Raw genomic sequence first — 26,687 nt, 5'->3', positions numbered from 1 at the left:
TCTTTTATCCACAATGTTTATATATATATATATTTTCACTTATAAAAGAAAATAATTATAACAAATATTAACAGAGATAATAAAACACTCAGAGATAAAGAAAAATCAACATTTCTAACACACCAGATGGGTTTAGCACTTTGCTTCTCATTAAATTAATCTCAGAGGAGCACTTAAAAAGGATTTCAATTAAAACCCTCATCCAGGTCTGAATGACAAGACAGTTTCAAGTTTGCATACAGAACTTAGACTTATTTATCTTTAAACACATCAAACACATCACGTTTGCTTAAGAAATAAACCTCATCCCTATGCTTTTGAAGATTTACATCGGTTTTCCCAGTGAAGAGTACATTCTGTCCTGAGCTTGAGTACAGTAAGTTCATGGTAATTTCACAAATTAGACCCCACTGAGACACCGAAAAGACCTCATGGTGATGAGAAAAGCAAGAAAGTAGTTCTCTGAGTAAATTATTCAAAACACATTCTTGTCTTAGGACACTGCAAAAGTCTACAGTGACTGCAGTCTACATGATATATGATAAGGAACATTAGGAATTTAGGATACTGTTATGTCTTTTATGGTTTTCTTGTCCTCTTTTCTTTTTGTGCCAATGTCGATGTAAAGCACTTTGTAATCTATAAATAAAGTTTTACTTACTTACTTACTTATTATGAACAGGGTAAGGGGCAGGTATTAAAAACTGCTTTTTTTTTGGAGAATTTACTGCTTCTTTAAATCAAATGACACACATACTGTATATTCTGAAAATATGGACATCCCTACACTGCATAGAGGTCATTTTTTCATTTGCCACTTTATAGTCCTACTGCTTGTTATCATTCACATGTTACAGTTGAAGATTCTGTAAAATCCTTTAAAGAGAATCACATTATAAAAAAATCGATTTCTACTAAAACTGTGGAGATTAGAGTTTTTCTCCACACAGCAGCAGCAGCACCAGCATTGTAACTGTAAATAATTGTATGTATATATGCTGATTCAGATGCCATGATTGTATGTCTGCCAGCTTGAGTATTGATAATTACATTTTGGTACAGTTCAAGGATGTGATAATGCCACTTGAAACTTGTGCATTTGAGACAGCAACTGACAACAGCTAAAAAAAGAGTACAAACAACTTTCCTGTCCACTATTTTTAAAGACAGATGTGTATAACAGATGAAAACAGTTATTGCATTTTGTCACTAATCACAAATGAGTGTCAACCCTGACATCAAGTGAAGCACTTGGTATACTGGCAGTCGATGCAAACCTTGCATTAGCACCATTTACTGTGTTATTGTGTGTAAAGCTTGTTTTGAACCATTTGAACTCCATGATATGGCAAAGGGCACATACAGAAAAATCCAGACGAATCAGTGTATAAAACATGTCTGACTCTGAATCAACAGAGATATTCAGGAGACAGTAAAAGCTAAGCAGACATGCTAACATTAGCAGTGATCTCTCATAGAGAGTAAAGTTTTAGGCTCAGTAATAATGCCGGCAGTAAAAAAACAACAGTAGGATTGTTCTTTAGCTGCGTCCTGTGCCTTGAATGATCAAATAGTCTACAAATAAAGTGATTCAGCTGCTAAATAAAAAAGAGAGGCTTGCAATTTAAAGCAAATAAAGTAGTTAAGATGGAGTAGTGTGTGCCCATAACAAAAGTTGGGAAGGGTAAAGTCTTAAAGGGTAAAGCAAGCTGTGAACTGAAGCCACACTTCCTCCCCAAAGGACGGGGCTGAGATTAAATGGATGGACGACATCGCTGAGATTAAAACTAACGGTGCTTTCAGGTGATCGTTGAGTGTATCACCAGGCATTTGCTCATGATTGCCAGGTTAATGGTAAAAATATCCATCTATCTTCAATTTTTCTACATTAAAAAAAGACATCCTGCTGTATTATTTCATTGGTCTAGTTCAAGATATTGCCCTCAACTGGGCCTCAATTGGGACTCTAACTTCAACCCTTCCCTTTGTCACACTTGATTGGCTGAGCAGCGTCCACATTGTCATCATATGACAATTTATCAAGTCTTATGATCCTAGATGATGTTGCTGATCGGTTCCTTTGGCTTCTCAGTGAGGGGCAGCACAGGGATGTAGGTGTTGGTGGGGAAGTGTTGGACGGCCAGCGATGAGTTTTTGGCAGGGCTGCACATGCGTTTGAAGCGCTGTGAGGTTGAAAGGTCAAAGTTACCTGATTGTTTTAACATCGTAACATCATCGTCATTCTGCTTTATTAGTTGCTTCTGTTTAATCAGTTGTCATTCAGTAGATCTTAGTAGAGTGACTGGCTTTATCCTGCCTTGTTTCTATACATTTCCTGTTAAGTAAGTAGCATTACTTCAACCCAATAACTGACTATTTTTCCTCTGTTTAAGACCTACATAGCCTTTTAAAATAGCCACTTCTTGCAGTGCAATTATAAATTTGATGCACCTTTTCATCACCACTAGTAGAGACAAAATTAAGCATTTATACATTATAAATGTGTGTATTTATCAACATAGTCGTAAAATGATTGCTGGTATTACCTGTAGCAGGGTACCCGGGGTGGTGGCCAGGAGGTAGATGGCCCAGATGGGGAGCAGAGAGACGGAGGAGAAGGTGAGGAGCCAGCCCAGCGCGGTGGCCCAGCCTGGAGCGACCATGCCTTTCCCAAGGCTCAACGGAGACCAACGCACCAGAGAAAACAAAAAGGTAGCCTGCAGGAGACGACAAGAAGAAAGACTGAGTCAGTTAGTGTTTGCAAATACAGCTCTGAATCAATTCAAAAAGATTTGAAGTGAGTTTAATTATGAGAGATATGTTGTGGGAGCTACATTGATTGATTGTATGAAAACCCCCAAACATGAGTTTATGTGTATACTGCTTCACAGCCAGCACACACTAAACAGTGTGAAAGCAGGTCAGCAGGGAGCGGGTCACTCACAGTGCACACAGTCGGGGTCAAGTATTTCCAGCACAGCTTGAAGACAGGCAGGGGGCTGTACCCGGTCATATCCCTGATGTTGTCACTGAAGCGTTCGGCTCCTGCGGACAGAACAAGAGCAACTTCAATGTGAGTGGATGTGGTTTGGTTAGATATGATGGTTTGGTTACAACTGACATGTTGTTTTTGGTGGCGGTGGCCAACTTTGGTTAGAATATTTTTTATTTAATTTTTTTTTTAGAGGGAAATACCAGAAAAATACTAGAAAAAAACTATTTAGAAATAGGTTGACATAGTTGCAGGAAAAGAAGACATTACCAGGAGTAGCAGTGGTAGTGGTGGTATTTGTTGCAGTAGCAGAGCTGGTAAATAGTCATAATTGTAATAGTGGTACACAGTGTGACAAAAATAAATGCACATTAACGCCCACAGCTTTGTAAAACTTCCTGTGTGCACAACAACATTGAATTTATGCTGTTGTTTTTCAGAGTTAAAGCAGGGTGTAACTCTCAAATGTCTACCACCTAGACATTTTTACTTCCAGGTAGTTTAGATAAAATGTGTTTACAACCTGGCTGATCATCTGACACCCCCTCTTGCTTACCAAACTGGACAGTGATGTTGCTGTATCACTAATTGTCAGACACTGAGTTGATAAAAAAAAAAAATCCTATCATTACCGATAACAATGAGCCCCAGGTTGCAAGGAAATGGAATTTTCCTTTAAGAATTAACAATAATTTTACTAATTTAATGCCCTACAATTGATTCTCAGGCTAGTACTGAGCAGTAATCTCTTCTAATCTCTTGATAGTACTGCTAGTAGTAGCAGCAGTTGTAGTAATAATGGTACTAGTAGCAGTTATCTCCCAGACTGTGAAAACAGAAACTGTCATATGACATGTGGAAAGAATCAGTACTATTACTGTTTAATTAATGCATGTGGAAAAAACTTGACAGGTTTAATTTCAAAATGAAATCTATACCTGTTGCTCAGATTATCCACAATATTTCCTCTTTATCTCTGTATTAAGTTTGACCATTTGATGATGTTTGTAACAGTAGGTGTCCCTCTTCTATAATAACCTAGCAGTGAAACCCCTTCACTGCCACATAACCAGTGGCTGAGGAGTGTTATAGTATGTTAGAGTCTGTAAAATCCCACAGTCATAAAAAAGGGGAAAAGGTGCAATGGAGTCCTGACCGCTGTGTTACCCAGTCCACTTAAAGCCCACCCCTCAACTCTGCTGCTGTACTCACCTACTGCTGGGAGAGCCATAAAAGCTGGCTTCCTTGGTATTCATATGTACCCACACATACAAACACACACTCTCTGCCAAGCCACTCAACTCATCCATTATCATCTGCAATGGCATGACTTTAAAAAAAAAAATTATTACATGTCACAGCTTTTCTGAGTCTTTAACAAATACAAATTTAACTGCCTAAATGCTGTAACACTAATTGGATTGTCTTGATGTACATACACTATATATGGCACGTTGCACCCATCTGACTCTTTAAACAAACAGTGTTTTTGTAAATGTTCTTGAGCCCCAGGTCTGGCCGGGATAGGGGCTCCCTGGGGCCGTCAGCCTGAGACTGAGAGGCGACGGGGCCCAGGGGCTGATTTAGGGCCCGGAGGAGACAGACAGGGGCCTGGCTAGGAGCCAGTCTCCCGACAACAGTGGGTAGCTGCAGCCATGTTAATATACTGTCTACTGACTCCAAGTGGAATGCAGAAGGAGGGGAGGAAGTGGACTGCTTGACTGTGTGTGTTTAATTAGATAAAAAGTGTTCTTGTCACTGCTCTGTTTTATATTTTCAATATAAATTGAAAACAACTTGAGATTTATTTTGGCATGTTCTGATGTGGTGGAGTCTGGTATCCTATTGTCCAACAGATGGGGATTATAGTCAGGACAGAGAGGAGAAAAAAAAAAAAGGAAAAGAAAGAAGAGGAGATGAGAGGAGTTTGGGATTCATACCGTAGACCCAGCCGATGGCTACAGACTGGAAGATGGAGAGGAGCAGCAGGCTGGCTCCACTGCAGGAGAAATGGTCATATATCTGGAACACATACAGACCACCCTGCACCGGGGTGGAGACAAACACACACACACAACAGAGAGAAAAGTCTATAATTCAATATCATAGAAGCCAAACAGGCTAGACGATCATGCACTCATCCATCCGGAGTGTGACTTACTGGCGTGACCATGACCAGTCCAATTAGGAAGCAGACGACACAGATAAACAGCAGCAGCAGCTCTCTGCGATAGCCTCGTCTGATCAGATGAGGGTACAGGTCAGTCACCGACGTCATCAGGGCCTCAAGACTCACAAACTGGGGTGACAAGAGAGGAGACGGGGTCAGCATGTGCGCAGTTTTACTTCAATCAATGCCATCAATAATTTATCAAAGTCGCTGTGTGTGTGTGTTACTATGACCTACCTGTGTATCCAGCCCCAGCATGATGATCATGAGGAAGAAGCAGACAGCCCAGAGTTGAGGTAGAGGCATCATGGCTACAGCTCTGGGGTAGGCGATGAAGGCAAGTCCAGGTCCTAAGAGGACATACAAACGCAGGAAAAACATGTTATACATGTAAAGTTATTTAAACAATATATGTATGACTTAAACGGCTGGGTATTGCTTTGATTTTATGGATTTGCTATTTATAGGATTAGGCTGGGATTATTCTATATTTTTCTTACTGTCACAAATCCCACGGAAAGACCAAAACCAACTATGCATTAGTCTGTCTCTCAAAACTTTCCAACCTCACTACCCTGTCTGTGGCACTCAGCTCCGAGCTCATTCATTCCTACTGAGGATGTAAAACTGTAAAAACAAGTCACATATATTTATTATAATATTTAAAAAAGGCTAACTCATTTCCTAAAACAGTTGGGCACTGCAGTTTCTAGCCAACATTACTCAAACAGGAGGAAATACTGTGTTTAATGAGGACTATTTTCAGCGGAGGATTAATACGGATTAATAGTAATTGATAGTTTTTGACAACAAGGGAAGTCCCTGGCACAGAGGAAAAATCTTTATCAGGCTTTGGCTACACAGGTGATACTTAGTAGTAGGATCAATACATTGTTTTTGGCTTTAGTTCATGGAAGAGCTAGCAAAAACATAGCTCCTGCACCACTTGTGACCCAGGGTAGCCTTTATTTAGAGATTATTATGACACTTGATAGGTTAATAGAATTAAGAGCCCTAAAAGTTTTAGTGTTTGCCTCTTACTTTAAATTAAATTTAAAGGTCAGCGTGAAATACTGCAGTGAATTAATTAATTATAGAAAAGGTTAGCTTCTTTTTCGTTTTCCCTTGAGCTGTTTCCCTAAACAAGATCTCCTCGCTTCTGCTGAGGGAAACCACGTTTCCATCTCCAACCGCCATCTGCTTCACCTGACTGGGCCACGGTGGCTATGTCCACGCCCTGCTCCTCAGCCATGAAACCCAGCACAGAGAAGATGGCAAAACCTGCCAGGAAACTGGTGCTGCTGTTCAGGAGGCACAGAAGGAAACAGTCCCTGGAAGGATACACACAACGAAATACATTTGGCATTACGGCAGGACACAAATTCAGGAAATACATGTGATTTCAGGAGAACAATTTGACACAAAAGCTAAAAAACATGACTAGTATAAAAGTTAATGTTGAACAGAATATAATAAGGTCTTTGGTCAAGAGTTAAGTGTTTGGCCCTTTCTCTCTCTCTCTGTGTGTGTGTATGTGTGGGAGTCCTAGAGTGTGGGAAACATGGTAGCCAGGGCTTTTCTTTAAGGTGTGGCTGTATCAGTGTGTTTTCTCTCTCCATTCCAGCCATTCCTTCTGGAAGCCATCTGACCATTGGGAGCTTACATCTTCCATTTCCATGAGTATGGTTTGTCTGAAGTGGAGTGTAAGGAATATTTTTGCATGTTTCTGTGTGTGTGTGTGTGACTGTAGTGTCTCACTTATAGCAGTCATTGTTGTATTTGTTGTAACTGCCGAGGGCTGTGAGACTCCCCAAACAGATCCCATATGAGAAAAATATCTGGGTCCCTGCATCCATCCATACCTACAGAGAGAGAAACAGGAACAGAGTACAATAAATAACAAAATGTTTGCACAACAGCAGGAAAAATAACTTCGTGTGTGTTTCTCCAGTGATAGATAACTTCTCTGACTCTATGTAAATGTGCTGATGCTGTCAAACTCCACCCATCTGGTATTAATTGATTTACTTTAATACGCCTTTCTCCAAAAATGTGTGTTACTTTGTGCCAAGTAGCACTCAGCTTTTGTTTGTATCTGTAATCTGGGAGGCAAGAGACAACCATAATAAAAGATCCCAGAAACTGCAATAATAATGTTATTAACTAAACAGACATTTATCTAAACCTGCTAAACTTCCTGGCCTACCATTGCATTATCTTTTTGGGTCGCGTTTTCACCAAATTTCATGCGAATTTAGCCCTAATTGATAACTTTCAACTTTCAACCCTTTATTTCACATCCCCGGTCAATTCCATAATGCCTGCTATCCCAAAATACTATGAAAAGCAATTCCCTCACATCCTATAGAAAATTAATCGGGCCAAATTTCACTTCTGCCTCTAAAACTCTCCTTGTGTTCAGTCTGAACACACCTTTACAGGTCCTGGCTGGTGGCTTTTCTATAGAATAACAATGTGTTTGGAGGTGACACATTAATCTGTGCACAAACCCTGTTACTGAGTGAACAAGATCTATTAAATGTGTCCTTGAGCTGCATAAAATAACGTTAAACATGTGCATAGGCACTTAAAAGCCAGTGCAGCTACATCAATCCTCCAACATCCCTGCAATTTGTATTGTGACAGTGGTAGTTAACGCTATTAATTCTCAGTATCTATTAATATATAATATATATATAATTGTTTTTTTGTGATCAGTATTTCTTGTTTATTTCAGGTATGATTGATTCGGTATAAGGAAAACCTGCAGTCACAAAGTATGCTTTTGCAGATCAAAACATCCTCCATTGTCATTTTCACAAAGTGAAAGGTTTGACAATACACCTACTCACCTGACAGCGTGGACTTACAACTTAAAGAAGCTGCTATACCACCTGAAAGAACGCCTGGAAGGATTTCTGTTGGCTCTAACAGGTTTTTTAGTGTATGTTTGTGTTTCTGTACCTGTGGGTCTGCCAGGCGGGTGTGGTTGGGTTTGAGGTAGTAGATGATGCCGTCGGTCGCTCCGGGAAGGGTGGCACCACGCACCAGCAGCACAAACAGCATGACATATGGGAAGGTGGCTGTCAGGTACACCACCTAGAATGTACACAGCATGCAGGGATGTGGTCAGGATGGCACAGAGACAGAGAAAACAGGGAGGACGTGTCTGTGATGTCCTGAAATAATGAGGGAAAGCTCTGGAAAGTAAACGTGTTGACTGATGGCGGCAGGGAACACAATAAACAAGTCGCACAAAATCGAGGCAATGTACAGTGTCCAGTCTGTTATGTTGTTTACTGTCCGCAAGAAAGATGAGTTGTGGTTTACCCTCAAATACGAAATGATTGCATAAAATGAATAAAGAAAAAGAAGGATAAAAGAAGTTGCAGGCCGGGGTGGAGGGTGTCTTTATGCACTTTCTGTTTACTTAATTCTGGAATAAAATCAATTTGCTCATATCAGAAACAAATCTATTAACTTCAAAAACAAGCCATCTGGTAGCCCAGAAGCTGTGATGTCCCCAGACATGGACGGGGATGATGTTGGTGTGTTTTCCGCTCACCTTTCCAGTGGACTTGACTCCCTTCCAGACACAGAAGTAACAGACGAGCCAGACGACGGCTAGACACAGAGCCAGCTTCCAGTTGATTGGACCCAGCTCGTCTAAAGTGCTGGACAGACGGAGCACCTCCCGCCTAGAACACACACGCTGCTGTTAGTGCATGATCAATATGCCGAAAAACCATCAGTGAGAAACCTAGGAGACCAACCACACTCACTCCCAAAACTCCATGACGGGGGAAGTGGCGTTCTCGGGCAGGCTGCTGGCATTGGCTGTCTGGTTGCTCTGGTCAAACAGGAAACATGCACCTGCAGGAGAACACACACACACACATAAGAACATAAAAAAACATCAAGAAGCCACTCATCCATCTTTCAGCTGTAGTTGGTGCTTGATTACTGACCAGTGTTCCACGTGTTGTTACAGTGCGACCAGGGTAGCTCCGCCTGGAAGCTGTTGGCCAGGTAAAAGAGAGCCCAGGCCAGGATGATGATGTAGTACACGCAACCATGCAGGATCATCACCTGGCTGGCATAACCAAGACCTGCAGAGATATAAGATGATACAAGGTTTAATGGTTTACACAAACAGATCTTATTGTTGTCTTGTGTACAGCAGGATTACAGAAATAAACATATGGAGAGTTTTAACAAAGCTTCAAAGTCTTCATACACACACATTCTGTTATCAGTTCCAAGTCACTTGAGTTTCAGATGAAAGCATCCTTTCACTGAGGCACTCGACATGCAGCCCACATCTAATATATCTTCATTAGGAATGAAAGATGAGTCTTATGAGGCTTGAGTGGGTTAGAGAGCGTATGCTGTTGGCCCAGACAAATAGCTGATTGTGATATCCTCTAATGAAATTCAGGCATTTATCTGACAGCAATGATGGCATACTGAAAGTGCAAACTAGCGAGGGATTCCTACAGAAGCGTTACTTTGCTCGTGTAAGTTTTGTCTGTACATGGTGCCTGGGGAAGTAGCGCATATTCTCCATGTGGTGCTGAACACATGGCTTTCACGCAACAACTGTTAACAAAACAGCGGTAACCCTGTGTGCATATCCAAATGTATGTGCAGGCCATATGGAGCAAGGGGCAGAGCAGCTGCCATGAACACACACACACGCTTACAAATGCAGTTTATTTGACATTGAACAGGTTAAAAATGTAAAAAAAAAATAAAGCACAATTAAGCTTTTAACTGTATCTACACACACACACAAACACACACGCACTGTTTACAATGTGTTTTTGCAGGTGGTCCAGCTAGCGGTTACACCTGCACATGAGCTTTTAATCTGACAAAAACAAGTTCATAGTTATTACCTAATCTTGAGGCCTGTCTTGAAGTAGGTCCCTGTATTAAAATGTAGTTTTGAGACCTTTATTATTTCAGTTTTGAGCTCATGCATTTATAAGCTTACTGCTGTAATAAGAGGTATATCATATATTGACATCAGCCAATCACACCTCAATCAGAAAACATAGATTTACAGTATCTACTGTTTGTAACTCCCCCACAGGGCAGCATGGATATTGATTGCCACTGTTTGCATTCATATAAATTACCCACCAATTAGTCATTCTGCTGCACCTATAAATAAATATAGTCAGGTTAGACTAATGGATCAAAGTCCTCCATATAATGCCTGTACTGTATGGGCTGTCAAGCTTAATATTGAGGAGAAAACTGTAAACAGATGGAGTCTGATGTTCAGGTCTAATTAAAGACATGAGCCTTTCCTAGATACTTGAATGCATTCCTGTCATCCAAATGTTTAATTGTCTAAACCAGCTTATTGAAGACCATGTGTTCAACTTAACTAACCTCACATAGTTTTCTATTCCCTGAATGACAGGCAGCATCACATTGATAACGGCAGCCTTAGGTTTATTGTTGTAATTGTGTGTTACGTTAACGCTTAACCCTGATCCTTTATTTAGATAGCAAGACACCATGAAAACAACCCCAAGTGCGTGTTATTATTGGCTGGCCGGGTTGCGAGTTGCCTTCTGCACTCTTGAATTGTTTTGACAGAAAACCTGAGATTGAATATGAACCTCACATGCATGCAGATGTCAGGGCGCGCCAAATCTTCTGATTGCGGTCACATTGTTTATATGGGTTTTGTGTTGATGTGGGCATAGGAATACTTTGGATGCTTGCACCAATGAGGAGAAAGACTAGGTCAAAAAGACATGGGAAAGTAAAGGAGAAAGTAAAAGAGAGACAAAGTCTGTGAAGTTAGGGAAGTTAGGATAACTAGTCGAACGGGAAGGGAAAAAAGAAACAGAGAGATGTTGGCAAGGTTGCAGGTCGGTTAAAAACTTACAATAATCATCAAGATATGCAACAAAACCAGCATAACACTGCAACTGTCTCAATGTTTGTTTGATTTTTTCCGAACCAATGTGTTTGAAGGTCTTATTCATTCAGACATAGTGAAGTAAAAAATTAAATTTCCAAGTTTTCATCCTGTGTTCTTGCGTTAATTGTTCTGCTATCTCTTATTCTCTTTATGTCAATCTTAACAGCACATAACAGGACATATTGCAGAAGTGTACCTCCAAATAATGGGCAGACAGTCCTCCAGGCGCTGACCCCTCCCAGGCTGGTGTACTGTCCCAGTGAGGTCTCCAGGAGGAACAGGGGGACGCCGCACAGCACCAGGAACAACAGGTAAGGTATAAAGAACACACCTGGACACACACACATGCATAAGATGCTTAGTTTGCAACTAAATCAGCTACTGACTAGTTTGGATGTAAAGTCACAACTAAGGCAAGTGGCCAATCGACAATCAAAGATAAGAGTTTAATCATCATGGTCACTGTGCGCATTTGCTTTCTGTATGGCATGAGCCACTTAGCATCTTACAATGTTGTAGTAAACTATTTTGGACTATCATATCAATAAATTAGGTCTCTACTAGATTACTGTGTTGCAAAATGGCATGCAGTTAATGAAATAAAAGATGCTGTGTGGCAGGGAAACTGCTGTTTTACCATTAGTGAGTACAATTCTGTGACATTTTATGATTTACACCTACCCTAGGGACATGTGTAACTATTTAGTTACACATTCCCCTACTTGGAGTTATGTTGTAACTTATCTCCGTGGTGCAGCCGTTTTTATTTTAGTAATGCATAAATCACAACTTAGTAATAATTTTCTTTATAACTAGGCTAAGTCTGAACTTACACACAGCCGGTGCAACAGACTGCTGAACTCTACAACCAATAAATAACCACAAATGAACCTTTTTGCTCCAATAAAACTAAATAAATAAAACTGTCATTTCTTTGTAAGGATATTTTCTATAATATATATCATCTTCATAGGAGTAAAAAAATACAAAACACATATATCCCTAACTCTAACAAGCATCTTGCAAATCTCATCTCTATTTTTTTTTTAGAAAATTAAAGAAAAAGGGGAGAAAAAAAGAGGAAAAGATAAGTGCAGATGACAGACAGAGAGCCAAGACAGAATTTATAGAATGACAATTTGTCAACAAAAACTACAAAGCTGAATCTTCCTCTCTCTTCCCCTCTGCTCCCCCACATAATTTACCTCCTCCGTTCTTGTAGCAGAGGTAAGGGAACCTCCAGACGTTGCCCAGGCCGATGATCTGCCCCGCCACTGCCAGGAGGAACTCAGCCTTGCTAGCCCACTGGCCTCTTGCGTGCAGGTCATCCTGGGTGACTTCTTTCCCGTTGGGGAGGCTCCCTTGTTGGAACTTATTCACCTGCTGTGGAGGCAGCTGGTCGGCCATCACTGGTTCCGGCAGAGACACACACACACCCCTGAAGGAAGAAAAACACAAGAAATTAAGAGAAAAGTTGGAGAGAAAGAAACCAAAGAGGATGAATCATAAAAAGCGTGACATGGTGAACCAGTTAGACAATAGAGAAGAATTTTTTTTTAAAGGAAGTAGCTAGAATATAAACAAGTATTATCTTTCTGCAACCATGCAGACAGATAGTTAACATATTCACAAAAGACACAAAAAGAAAACAGACTGCGGAAAATAAAGGCAGATTCACTCACATCTTCGCCGCCGGGATTGACTAACGAGACTTTGGGTGTACTTTCTGACAGTTGGTTTGGCTGCCTCACTTATCTGCGATTCGCCTCTCAAGGACTGACCAATGTGGGTGTGTGTCCTTTATCTGTAGTCTTCAGCACACTCAAGGCCTAAATTTGTCATTTTCAGCTTGTGTATTTGACTAGGGACTATCTCGCTCACGCATTTTTTGCCACTGACGTCTAACATCTTGATCTTACGCACAAAACTTAACATAATCTATAAGTATGCTACCCCAAATGACTTTTGATATTCATGACTTTACATTTTTCAGATATTTTTATCTTGAGAGGTAATAAATTTGACACACTAATACAATTTATTAACAGTTTGACCTAAACCAGATGAACAGATTAATATTTAGATAGACAGATATCAAATTTAAGGTATTTTAACAAATGATTTTTATCTTTTTGTGTCTGTCATATTTCATAATGTTTATAGGGACCTCTGTGTATTGAAGTGCAACTCAGTTGAAGTATATAATGATCTTTTTATACCTTTAATGCAGACATTTCATGTGGTATTATTATGTGGTGTAGTTGGAACAAAACAGACAGATTTCTGTGTGTTTTGTCTTTCTATGTGATGCATGACATTCTTTGAATTCTTAATATTTTAATGCCTAATAGGGGATGTAGCTGAACTTTTGAGGAACATTTCCCTCCACATTGTCCCTCGCTGCGCCATGTGACCTCAAAGCACTGATATAACGAGCGTGAGCCACCTTCCGCCGTCACAGACACGCAACATAACCACCGTTAAAACATGCGGTTATGAACCATCTACTGTATCAAAACGTGCGTTAATTTATAGGTTCGGTTATTCCTAAATTGTGGGATACGTATATAGTGGTTTCATGTCGGTGCAGAGCACGGTTGTAGAGGCGTGGTTAAGTCTCGTGATGCGCTAGAATTGATGCCTAAAACAATTTCGCTGAAGCTGCGCATTCGCGCTGCTACAGTGTCTCCTGTGAGCGCATAATTTGCAGAGAATTGGACATTATGTCTCCTACCTCTGCGTGTCCTGTAGTTCTCTACACCGCGACCACCCCCCAGTCCGGGTGGCCAGATGGTTTGTTCCGGGCAGCGGGAGCTCTGTGAGGGGCTGCAGAGCGGCGCAGCCCACGGTCCAAATTTATAAAGGGACCATGCTTCAGTCAAGCCTGGCGCATGGCGTACCAGCAATAAAGAGGGTACAAAATGCATCATGGGTACTGAAGTGTTTGTTACTGTTACGAAAAGGTATTTCTTTCAGAATTTAACATATCTTGATATTTAGCCTGCAGTAATCTACATTATTAGTAATGGAGTTAACACACACTGCGATATTAATGAGCAGCCTGGTTACCTTTTATATTTTGATTTAGTAGAAATGTTTGCATGTCTGCTAATTATATAATGATAAAATGATACATATTAGCCATGCCATTATTGTAACATGTCTGATACAATGTACTGTATAAGGCAGTAAGTAGTGCAGTAAGTGTGATTTCTGTTATCTAAGTTATTTAATCTTCCATCACTCCCCCTCCCTCCCCATCCTCCCAAATTTATATATATATTTAAAAAATATGGACACATACATAGAATATTAGCTGAATAGACTTATGCCGTAGGCTACCTGTAGCCTTTATAGCCTAGGCCAATACGCAATGTCTGTCAATAATATTTATTAGTATATATTTGTGTTTATTGTGCATATTTTTGCATCTATGCTATGTACGGTATATATTGTGTTACAACAGAATAAACTAAACAAAACCATCCAATATGACTGTATTACATCACCTGAAAACAGAACAGTTTCCATGTAGCTATCCTCATATTCCTTTGAGGCCTTTATCAGGCCTGTACTACTCTTGTAGGAAATTGTGGGTTCAACCTGGGGAGTGTTTACATTCTACCATTAAAAACTTACACATGGTTGGAATTTTATATGCTGATTCCAGTATTTTTAGACACTATATATTTATAAATATGACTAGTCTGGTACGCAAGTATTTTATTCCAGGTAGTGTGGAAAAGGCTTTGAAACAGTAGTGCTCATGACCTCTGTATCTCCCCTGGCTACAGCTGTAGCCTATATGGATGTGCAAAGATACAATAAATGCTTGTCTAGGTTCAAAATCAGTGAGTTTATTTTATCTTGATTTATATTGGTCATTGATATTTAAGATAAATCAACAGTAGCAGTAAGTGATGCAGCAAAATAACCAAAACAAATTGTGATGTTGACTTCAGCCCCATACTGTGGACTGTGCTCTGTAAACGGCCTCGGCGTCTTAACCGTTTAGGCCACCTCCAGCAGCTCTCAGCATGTTTGACGGCATGTGTCACTGCCTGTGCTCATTCAGCTGAGCATTTATAGCCACAGTAAGAAAAAAACAGGCTCCAGCTAACACACCAAGGACTTCATTCAGAAAATTACATTCCACTGCATAGACATATTAGGTTACATAACAAGGCGTATAAATCACATTTGAAAGTGGAGCACATTATACTATGACTTGAGGATATATGCACATATGCATACAGTAAATATTTCACCTAAGAGGACCAAAAGATACGAGTAACACATTGGTAGGTGTATTCTATAATTAATTACAATCCTTAAACTGTCTAAAAGTCTCATACCAAGCTTGCATATGGTTTTGGTTTGGTTTCAAGGATTGCACTGTTTTCAGAGAGTTATTCACTGGATACATGTACTGTACACAACAACCTATTTATTGTTGTCATCTTAATGTCTCACAGAGGGACTCAACAAGGATGCTTACCATCTGTATTTCCCATTTTTGTCTTTATGTAGATGACATGTTACTTAACCTAGAAATGCCACTGACCGTAAAGCTTGTCTGTCTTAAATTTGATTGTACTACAGAAATACCTCTGGAAGCCTTGGACTACTGCAACTCATTCATTCCCTTCTGTCTGTGCAATAAAAACTCACATATCGAGGATTTCACCAATGCTGACTTGTTCTGCCCCAGTTTCACTTCTACGTCTAATAGTATTTTCCCCAAATAATGCTCTCTAAAGAAGTTTTCCAATATTATTCAGTATTACTCAGATGTTTTAGCAGCTTACCGTAAATGTCACTTGTTTTTCTCTACAAGTTCGTTTGATACAGCATGTTCAGTTAAGCAGGATGTTGTGTCTCCTTGTTTCTACGCATGCCAGCTCCTCAGTAATTACAACTGAGAGCGGGAGCAGTGCTGCCAGTGACATTCCTCTTAGGGAAAGGTTTTTCTTCTACACAATATAATTAAACAAAACAGAAGAAATATAGTTTAAAATATCTAAACACTGAGTCATGTGAAAACCTCTTCACAAATGTGTTTTTCCATCATGCAGTTCATTCAATGATGGCAAGAAAAGGACATTTTCCTGTTTATGGTGCTTTTGACTATAGCACTTTACGGTTGTGTTGATAAAGACTTATGTTTATGATTAGATAACAGTCACGTGTTAAATTGATCATGTACACATCTGATTAACAAAGGCATAAATTACAGATGAAAGACTAAGGATATGTGGGATTTTAAGGTCATATTTCAAACTGCACCCTGACACACACCTTTCTTTTTATTTCAACACATTGGCTTGTAGAGTTTGCTGTAAAATCACTGAGCACACATTAAATAAACACTAGCAAAGTATTTAGCACTCATAATCACCCACACCATATGTACACACAAACATTTATGCCTGCACATACTCACTCCCACAACCACACACAAACAGACATTCACACATATATACATATACGTACATAACTCACAGAGCCTGATGCAGAGTGTCTGGACACAACTCTACTTTTTAGCTACAGCCTTGGGTTAATATTGGAGACTTTGGCTTTTCACAATGCCTGATGCATTCACTGAATTCCCTGATGTCACAGGCCTAAAGAAAAACAAAAACAAAAAAACAACCAAACAAGATTTAACTAACTCCATCACAACACAAAAAATATCAAGGAGGATTAGAGGCAGCTGAATTCCACAGCTACAACCTTGAAAATCATATTGTATTGTTTAATGAATTTTCTTGAACTATTCTTGTTTACAAATGCAACAGAATTTTAGGTTTGTTCTTCCTTAGTAACAATATTTAAACTTCTATTATAACTACAGCAAATTCTAAAACTCTGATTGTGGAAAAAAAAAAAGCCACAATGATATCTTGCAAGTGCCTCCCTGACATCCACCCAGCTAAAGAAAAGATTTACAGAGTTGTGAAAGAATACTGTTTCTATGCACATCTTAACTCTGCAATTAAGTCCCTACATTAATGTATGTCTCACGATTTACACAAGTCTCCCTCATTAGTGGAGTAAATTCCCTAAAGACAATCAAAAAGTCAAGGGTCAAGAGTCAGGAAGTGGTAAAAAGTCTTGCAATCATATACAATGGGCAAATTCCTCAACTACACGTGTGCACTCCACACACACACACACACACACACACACACACACACACACACACACACAGCCTGCATATCCTCTCTCCAATTGCAGACTCTTTTTTTGCCTCCCAGGGGCCAAATAAAACCCCAGCGTTAAGGGTCCTTCAATACAGTCGCCATTGTTCTGTCCTGACAAACCTGTAGCCCCTGTAAATGTGGTGCCACAGCGTGTAACTCAGACCAGCCGTAGCCGTACACAATTTCTGCATGCTTTATGGCTGCTTTTATTGGTGTCTGGCATCCAGGACAGCAGGTCACTGATATACAGTGGTGGGCATTGTGAGAGTTTTTCAGCCTGCTTCTATTCTGCTGTACAACTGCACAACTTCTGAGTAGAGGCAAGAATTCAGCATGTTATAAAAGTGGCAAAAAAAAAAAAATCTGCTTTGATCTGCTCTGTGCGCTTCCAATGAACACAAAGCACACATTCAGAAGTATTCATGCACCCAGTGACTGTGCAAAACACATGCAAACATGCACAGTAAATTAGTAATATTGCACACATGCAAAACAGACAAAGGCTTCATTATACACAACAATACACAATCAACAAAAGGTAAAAGTAAGATAAAATATACATTAATGAGAATCACTGTAAATTTAGCCCTCATATAAGCTCAAATTACATTCAGGTGTTGGATGAAAACTTGAAAAATGAAATTTTAGCTGTACTCACCACTGTTAAATCTGTTGACTGTTGTAATCTTTCGGTGTAAAGTGTCATACGCTAGCTGAGTTGGTAAAACCTTGTGCATATTAATTGCATCAGGTTAAAGGATCTATGGATATTGAAGTCCTTAAATTTCAAGTTAGCTCCTTTTGCCAGTGTGTGAAACTGATATCTGCAAGTTTTAGGATCTGTTAACGGGATCATTCGACAAGCGGAAGGTCTCAGGTTCACTGCAGTGTCCTGATGGAGAGTCCTCAGAAAAGACAACAGACACCTGCCTGCTCATTCACTATAAGCCAACCTCAGTGCCAGCCGCATACCATACAAACAGACTCCTTACATGAGATCACTCAGAATACAAAAAGCTTGGCGCTGCTCTAATAACTCGCGTTCTTTGAATACACATCATAATAGGAGTCGACGTTGTGTGTGGCACAATGTGTGGTGAGAGCACAAACACAGCAAAGCAGCTTTGCTACAAGTGGAATCATTTTGTAATGTGATTCTATTTAAAGTCACGTAATAAACGAAAAGGTAATGCAGACAGAATTTGACAGCCTACCTGAGGATACAACCACTTACAATGAATGAAATAATGATCATGTGTTAAAGGATTTTCTTATTTTACCCCCTTGAGCAAGGTCAAAGATTAGGGTCAGTGCAGTGCAGCAGCCCTGCAGCTTACTTGCTCAAAAGCACTTAAACAGCACACAAGTCCATCTATGTGATTACAGTCTTCTAACTATCATACCAGAAAGGTGACTGTAATTCAATAAGATGATTCTAATTTCTTTTTTGTGTACTCATTAATCTTCTGCCTCAACCTTAAGGTCAAACACACTGTAAGAAATTAAAGGGGTCTTCTCGCCTCATTTAAATCCTCTGAAAGAGAGAGTGCTTAAGGTCCTGATGTGGTCAACATCAGACCTCTAACTCCTTACCTACTTCCCATGCCCTAAATAGGTAAACATTCCTGTGGCTTAACCCCCTTCCTCTCCATCTGTGTGAAAAGCATACCCTGTAAAAGAGGAGCCATTTAAATATAACCTCTGGCCTTATGTCTGTCATACATATATGTATATGGGCAGCAGTCACGTTTGGTCGTTACAACAAACCTCCTTTACAGAAAAGGAGGTTTGTGGCAAATATAGAGACACATGCAGAGTGAAGGAGGCTTAATGTAAACAGGTCCTGAATTGCAATAAAGTCAAGTTGATAAAGTACCTTGACCTTTGACCTTTTCTACATGGTGTCAGAAGTAGCCTACAGAGTTTAGGAAACACAGATATGAGAGGAAAAGAGGTTAAGCGGAATGGCGAAGTTTAATCCACTGGCGAACTTTACCTTTGATAAGCCGACAGAATGGCCAGATTGGAAGCAGTGCTTTCAGTGATTTAGAGTCACCACTAAACTGGACAAAGAAGCCGGGACAGTGCAGGTGACCTACCTTATTTATGCCATGGGAAGCAAGGCAGAAAACATCTTTAAGTCATTCATGTTTGCTGAGAACAGACATCGAGATGGCTTTGGAATATTATCCATGAAAGAGCATTTTTTCAACAGTGACTTGCAGCGGCCAGGGGAATGTTTCATTAAAGCCCTGTAAAAAGTGTCCGCACTGTGAATTTGGTGCAACCAGGGACGAAAATATCCGCAACTGTATTGTTGTTGGGATGCTGGACAAACATTTCTCACGCGGGCTGCAGCTAATAGCAGACCTAAGGCTGGCGCAGACAATCCAGACAGTCAGACAATCAGAGGAGGTTGCCACACAAGTAAGCATGCAGGGAGAGACAGTGGGAACCGTGCAAGAGGTTGCATACAAATGCAATAAAAGCTGGAATCCACAAGGCAAGCCAAAACACACACAATGGGGGGGAAATGAAAGAAAATGTGGTAAATGTGGAAAAGCACAACACAGAATAAAGATGAAAAATGCCCTGCAGGGAAAGCAAAATGCCATATCTGTCATAAAATGGGACACTGGGTCAGACTGTGCCACAACAGCAAATCGGTGAATGAGGTCACAGAGCAAGCAGACCAGCCATCTTATTTCCTAGTCTCAGTTTGTAATGCAGACGAGACAAGTGAACAGTGGACTGTGCAGGTGCATGCGGATTCCACTCCAGAGGAATTTAAAATTGGCACAGAGGCAGATGTCAATATCATCTGTGCGGACACATTCCACACACTCACTCCAGAGAGAACACTGGAACCAGCACACATTCCACTGGACAGCCCAGGAGGTGAGCTGCTGAGTCTTGGCATGTTCAAGGCTACTGTTAACTACAAGAAAAAGTCCTACTCATTCACAGTTTATGTAGTCTGTGAATGCACAATTAATAATCTACTCAGCCGGTTCCTGCCTGTGAAAATGAACCTGGTGAGGAGAGTAGATGAAGTGACATACCACACCAGTAGACATCAACAGGCCTAAAGACACTAAAAACTGAACTTGTGAAAATACAGTTAAAGGACGAAGCTCAGCTGTATGCCGTACACACAGCACGCCATGTGCCTCTCCTAACGCTGCAGAAGGTCAAAGATGAACTGCAAACAACAGTGTCATCGAGTGGGGGACACAGCCTACTGACTGGCTGATGGTGCCAGTCCTGAAGAAGAACACTGGCAAAGCCAGGATCTGTGGAAACCAGAAAAAGCTGAATGAATCAGTGAAGAGATAACGGTATATCCTGCCTACCTCAGATGAGATAACTGCTAAGCTAAGTGGTGCGACTGTGTTCTCCTCTCTTGATGTTGCCGGTGGCTTCTGGCAAATTCCATTGCATCCAGACAGCTGTAAGCTGACAACATTCGTAATGCTAATTGGCAGATACTGTTTCAAACAGCTACCTTTCAGGATTTCCAGCACACCTGAGATCCTCCAGAGGAAGATGATGCAGACTCTGCAGGGGCTATAAGGTGTGGAGGTCTTTATGGACAACATCCTTCTCTATGGGGACTCAATGGAGTTACGTGACACCCGGCTGCAGCGCAGCGAGTCAGCCAGCTTGAAACTCAACAAAGAGAAATGCTCCCTCAGGCAGAGCCAGCTGTGGTTCCTGGGTCATCTCATTGACCAGGCAGGGGTCAGGTCTGACCCCGACAAGGTTGAGGCCATGCGCAAGCTTTCACCACCAGTAAATGTTCAGGAACTGAAGAGAGTCCTGGGCATGGTGGGCTACCTGGGGAGGTACATCCCCAGCCTCTCAACTCAGCTACTGTATGAGCTTCTGAAAGCAAGAATACATGGACTTGGGGCCACTCACAAAAATTCAGACTTCACATTTAAGTGCTGCTGACAACCGCACCGGTTCTCACTTATTATGATGTCACCAGACCCACAGCTGTCTCAGTTGACGCCAGCAGTAATGGACTGGGGGGTGTGCTCCTCCAGCTCCAGGATAAGGAGTGGAAGCCAGTAGCATGCTGTTCCAGGCGTCTCACAGAAGCGGAAACACGTTATCCTCAGACAGAAAAGGAGTGTCTGGCTGGTGTGTGGGCCTATGAAAAGTTTGACAAATATCTCTGTAGCTTGGATCAGTTTATGCTAGAGACCGATCACAAGCCATTAGTGCCACTTGTCAACAAACAAAACCTAGATAACATTCTCCCCCAGCGTTTTCTCATGAGGCTCATGAGATACAAGCCTGTGGCGCAGTATGTAACAGGGAAAACCCTTGTCGTTTGTTGTCCACAAACCCATACAAGGGAAGAGACTGAATTGCATTAAAGCCAAGCTGATAAAGTACCTTGACCCTTGGCCTTTTCTACAATGTCCACACTATACAAGGCTCCCCCGAGACTTGTGGTAGGCCAGATATTTTGTGCTGATTATCTTTCCTGGAGACTTTATGGGAACGTGTTGAGCGGTAATTCCCTTGAGTTTTTTTTATCACAGTGGGTAGTCCCGCAATGTGTTAGTTCTGCTTTCTGAGATATGTGGGACTTCGCTGGAAATTCAAAGTCACTTATATAGGTCTTTGAGAAGTAGAGGGCAAAGTTTTTATATCTATTTGTGTGATATCTGGTGTGAAACTTTGTTTAAATGCAAACAAAGTGTAAGTGTAACCTCTTTACACTGTTTACACCAGTCAAGAATCTGAGTTGAGATGAATGAAACAATGTCCATTTTACATGCTTTGGCATCTTTTCAGAGCTATTTGCCTTCCAAGCTCTTGTCAGTTTGACTATATACTATATGGGCCATTTTCTTTGCTGAGAAAAAAGCCCACTGACAACTTTGAGCAAACAGTGCGAAACACTCTTTCTAATGTAAGATGAAGTTCTTAATATATTAGCCAACATATTCTCCCACCCAAAAGAAGGGCATAGATACAGGAGAGAGCACCATATCAACCAAAACTAAAACAAACAAAATACATCAAGAATATAAAATACAAAATCTGTTTGCTACTCACTGTGTCCCGAATTCACCCCTTCTATATTCCACCTCATGACTTCAGATTTCAGTGGTTGCATTATTATCATAATCAAGAAACCAAATGTCTGTAAGTACAGTACATAACATATACATATGTGTCATCTTCTCTCCAGACATGAAACTGTTGCTGTTTAACAAATGATTTTAAGGGCTGTAATTGACTGTAAACCCAAATTAGTTAGAGTTTTTGTAAAAAGGTGGTATTGCTGCTTGGACTGACACTGGGGTCAGATTTGAAGTAGTTTGAGGTCATCACAAGCCACTGTGGTCTGCTACGTTTAAGCCTTGACTGAGACCTTTCTTCCTGGGAAATAGACTCCAAAACGGTCATATCAGCCTGTACTTGTTTCAAGGCAACAAGTACAGTTCTTATGATCACACATTACAGTTAAAGACAATTACTTTGTTAAATGGTAGGTAAAATCATTCCACAGTGACATACCAAAATACTATCGGAATATGATTCTCAGGATCGCATCTCTTTGCCTGTCCTCATACTGAACTTACCTCTGTGTGTGTGAAGGTGGATTCTCACTGAGCCCTCAAGGTAACACCATAATGAGATGGATTAATCAAGAAGCTGTTCGCTCGGATCATTTTACAGAAAAGTGAGTACAACCCTGCCTCTCCCTCCATCATCCAGCCTTTGCTTGTGATGAACTAGGCTCTCAGGCAAATCTAGGCAAGCTAAACAAACCCAGATTCCTGTTGTTCACTGAGCCTGAAGCTGGGGGCTAAATGGTCATATCATGGGACTCTTCTAAGTGGGGATGTTGGACTAATAACGTCTTGTTTCACTTTACATGTAGCATCAACCCTTAAGCAACATGAACAAGGGTCATTTTGTCTAAATCTAACAATGTCACAATATTTATCATCTCAGTTTTGCAGTGTGACAACCATGCAGAAAGTTAGATATACAATATATTAAATATACATAATAGGATATTATGCAGTTGAACTTGGAAAAAAGCTTTGCTGTAGAGAGTCACGTGGGGATCAAATTGATTTTGCAAAAGGAGAATGGAAGCCAGGCCTCGAGCCAGAAAGTCAGCTGTACAGTGATTAAACTATCTAAGCTGGTTGAGGCTCCCAGACCTTCACACCCTGGGCTGAGGTTGCCCCAGGAAGGAATGTGGGGCTGGATTATCTCAAAACATCAAATAATAAACCTCCTCCCCTCTCCTCCACCACTGACAGCAAATAGAAAGACTTCTGTTTTTCATCCCCGTGGGGAAAGATATGAAGAAAACTCTGTGGGAATCTAACTTTCCAGGCAAGTTGATGAATTAACTTCAAGGAAGTTGCTATTTAAATCCCACCAAAATAATAATAAGATTAATTATCAATGACTAATACCCCTCATACTTCCATTGTTGTGCACATGATAACGCCGTGGGGTACCTGCAAGGTAATTATATGATTACAGGCCACCGCTTCCATTATAGCTTGATTTGATTATTTCATTACTGTGTTCTTTGCTGACTTGGCAGCTCTCATTGGCAAGGTTTTGCATTCCATAGACCGCCGTTTCATACGCTTGGACGCTGAGAGACTTAATTGAGGTTAAGCACCTCGGTCAAGGGGCTCTGGGGGCCACACTGCTCCACTGGGGATATGTGGAGGGGTCCCTTGACTCGCTGACCTGCCGGGTTACAGGAAAACATGGCAGAGACAGGAAGCATGTTGCATGAAGAGGGTTCAGACAGGAAAATGTGGAAATAACTACCATGTCGTGTTGGTATGGTGGAACAATTTGATGCACTGCGAGAGAAACTGAGCAACAACTGAAGTCAGGGATGACCAATACCAGGGCTGTAGCTCCCCACTGAGGATGCCACGGTCATATCTGCAGTATTGTATGAGGGTATTTGAGGCATTTAGCGATATATGGAGGAGTTATGTTACACATGGTAAAGTGTTTTTAATGCCTAATTTGATTTGAAATGTGGAAAAAGAAAATTTACAGAATTATTTTGGTGGCTGGTCAAATTAAAGGGATGGGTGGCGTTTGGACTGAGAGACTCTTGACCTCAGTATTTCTAATATACTGGCTACATCCCAGACTAAGATGCAGCAGATTGTTGGCAATAAATATTTTCAATGATTTGGTCATCTGTTATTCTGCAAAGATACTGATCATTACACTGCAGGCCTGGATACTGAATCACAAGCACAACGAGGAAAGCTAGCTACAGCAGATAGCATCTTATGACACACATGCTTCCAATAAAGTGACATACTATTTCCATAATGGGAGGATGACACAAAACTATAAATTCTTTAGCCTGCCCAGCCTCCTGCAGTTATATTAGCTAATTTGTACACAGCCACAGTTCATAAACACATCATAGCATTAGGTTTGTCCTTGTCCCATTGACTTACAGTGGAACTACAAGGATATTGGCAACTGCTCAATGCTGATGGGGGGAAAACTGGGCCCATTTAACTGGTTTCAGTTATTCTGTTTAATTCTCCTGCCAACAGCCCATCAAAAGGGGCAGATTTCTCAACACAAGCCAAAGTCCCGCTGCATGGTAATGACAGAAAACTGCATTCGCCAAATCCAAGTAGCTGCCTCAGCACTGTGGTCGGATCACAAGAAAGGGCTGGAAACAACCGTGGTCAACTTTGGCAGGCGATAAAAAGTCCCCATGCAGCTAAATAGGGACCACAAATAAAGCACATGTGCTGTAACACAAATGACATCACCCTATAGTAGCACAGAGAAGTGAAGTTGGTCTTTAGGTAAATAAATGGCTTACTGTCAATTGCAAAGAAACCATGTTGTTGGCCAAATAACACACAACAAAAAATAGCTGATAGCTGTGCACAGTGTTCACTGATTACCAGATTTACACCAACTGGTTGAACATTTAGAGAAGAAACTGGCTGTAAAAAAAAAATGGATTAAATTTTTAACACTGTCCAACAGAGTAAGTGTGAGTTCAATGACACACAGGTAAGTGTAGGGCAAAATGTTTAACACTGACAGATGGAAGATATAACTAGATCATGACATTACTTAGAATTAGCTTTCAAATATAAAGGTCTGTTTTAAAGAAATAGTTTGACATTTTGGGAATACACTTGTAGTATTTGATACCACTCCCACATTTTTCTGTTATATATGAAGTTACAGCCAACAGCTGGTTAGCTTAGCTTAGCTTAGCAGAAAGACTGGAAACAATAGAAGTCTAGAACATAAACCCTGCATAAAATAGTGAATTGTTGTTATTATACCATTTTTGGACTGATTAAAGAAATTAACTAACGATCTGTGATGAATCAGGCAAAACCTACTTGAAGGACCACACCTTAAACTCAGGTTGAAAGTGAACTCCCTTCAGCAGATCGATGTAATAATGGCCTTCTAGTGTCCAACTCTTCACATACATCATTCTTCTCAGTGAGGCTCAAACATCCAACTGAAGGAAAAAAATTATATTTTTGAGTGAAGGGGGACTTTAACGTTCCTTAACATTTGCTTAATTTAGCTATATCCTAACTGGTGTATGTGACTCATGCCTGTCTGTTACTACTGCATGTTTGGACAAGCTCATTAATTAACTTGGTGCTTTCAGTACGGGACAACAAAGTCAGGTCTTAACATCTAAAATATGTCCTGGGTGTTGGCCAAGCACTGTAAATATAGTGTGACATCGTGTGACGTCCTCTACTCTCAAATGTATTGCAGTGGACAGTAGTCAAACTAACCTGCAGTATGCAGCCTTTTATTGTTACACCACATATATCATATTACTGCTGTTTAAATTTTAATCAGTTTGTTTTTTATATTCAGTCCACACTTTTTGAAACACAATTTGAAAAGTGATGTCGGTGTGGCGTTTCATCAGACACATGAATGACTTTGTTCGTTTGTCTTCGCTGTTTGCATTTTCCAGGTTCTGTTGCAAGTTCCACAAGCTGCAAGGCACGTTGAATTAGTCTACTGTGTTTGAATTCAGGACCTCAAATCTTGGATCTGGACTGTGAATTATCACTTCAATATCAGCTTTCATATTACATTACATCATATATCATAATTGAGACCTGGTCGCAAGCATGACTCAGGTTATTGTTACAACACTATGTTTCGTACACATATACTTGTACAGTATTTATCATATGTCTGTCACAAACTTAATTTCATCAAACAACCTTATATAAACACACAAACACACACACACCTGCATACACATACATATCTTTGCACTTACCTGTACTAGTGGAAACTTGACACTGTTCTCTCTGTAGTCAGTGCAGAGACAGTGCTTTCCCAAAG

General features: G+C 40.6%; 1 protein-coding gene across 3 annotated transcripts; it reads right to left on the bottom strand.

Annotated features, from left to right (window-relative positions):
- Positions 1–26,687, bottom strand: LOC137177314 (sodium- and chloride-dependent GABA transporter 2-like). Of its 3 annotated transcripts, none has more exons than XM_067583498.1 (15): positions 26,623–26,687; positions 12,309–12,541; positions 11,300–11,434; positions 9,131–9,271; positions 8,945–9,035; positions 8,728–8,860; positions 8,127–8,261; positions 6,921–7,024; positions 6,369–6,493; positions 5,400–5,512; positions 5,154–5,291; positions 4,933–5,035; positions 2,945–3,045; positions 2,547–2,717; positions 1–2,183 (listed from the first exon to the last, which is right to left on the bottom strand). In XM_067583498.1, the coding sequence occupies exons 2-15, from the start codon at positions 12,508–12,510 to the stop codon at positions 2,055–2,057; spliced, it is 1,821 nt and encodes a 606-aa protein (XP_067439599.1). In that variant the 5' UTR covers positions 12,511–12,541; positions 26,623–26,687; the 3' UTR covers positions 1–2,054. The 3 variants fall into 3 exon arrangements, with proteins under 3 accessions (XP_067439599.1, XP_067439598.1, XP_067439597.1); XM_067583497.1 differs by lacking the exon at positions 26,623–26,687 and adding an exon at positions 13,838–13,997; XM_067583496.1 differs by lacking the exon at positions 26,623–26,687 and adding an exon at positions 12,786–12,875.

Source organism: Thunnus thynnus, chromosome 24 (assembly GCF_963924715.1).
Source record: "Thunnus thynnus chromosome 24, fThuThy2.1, whole genome shotgun sequence".
Classification (NCBI taxonomy): domain Eukaryota; kingdom Metazoa; phylum Chordata; class Actinopteri; order Scombriformes; family Scombridae; genus Thunnus; species Thunnus thynnus.
This window is presented reverse-complemented; position numbering and strand designations above follow the sequence as displayed.

Excerpts from the sequence above, each read along its gene's own strand:
- LOC137177314 (XM_067583496.1), bottom strand. Across the intron at positions 7,025-8,126 it reads CCCGCCTGGCAGACCCACAG|GTATGGATGGATGCAGGGAC; the intron begins GTACAGAAACAC and ends CTCTCTCTGTAG. Across the intron at positions 2,184-2,546 it reads CCCCGGGTACCCTGCTACAG|CGCTTCAAACGCATGTGCAG; the intron begins GTAATACCAGCA and ends TCAACCTCACAG.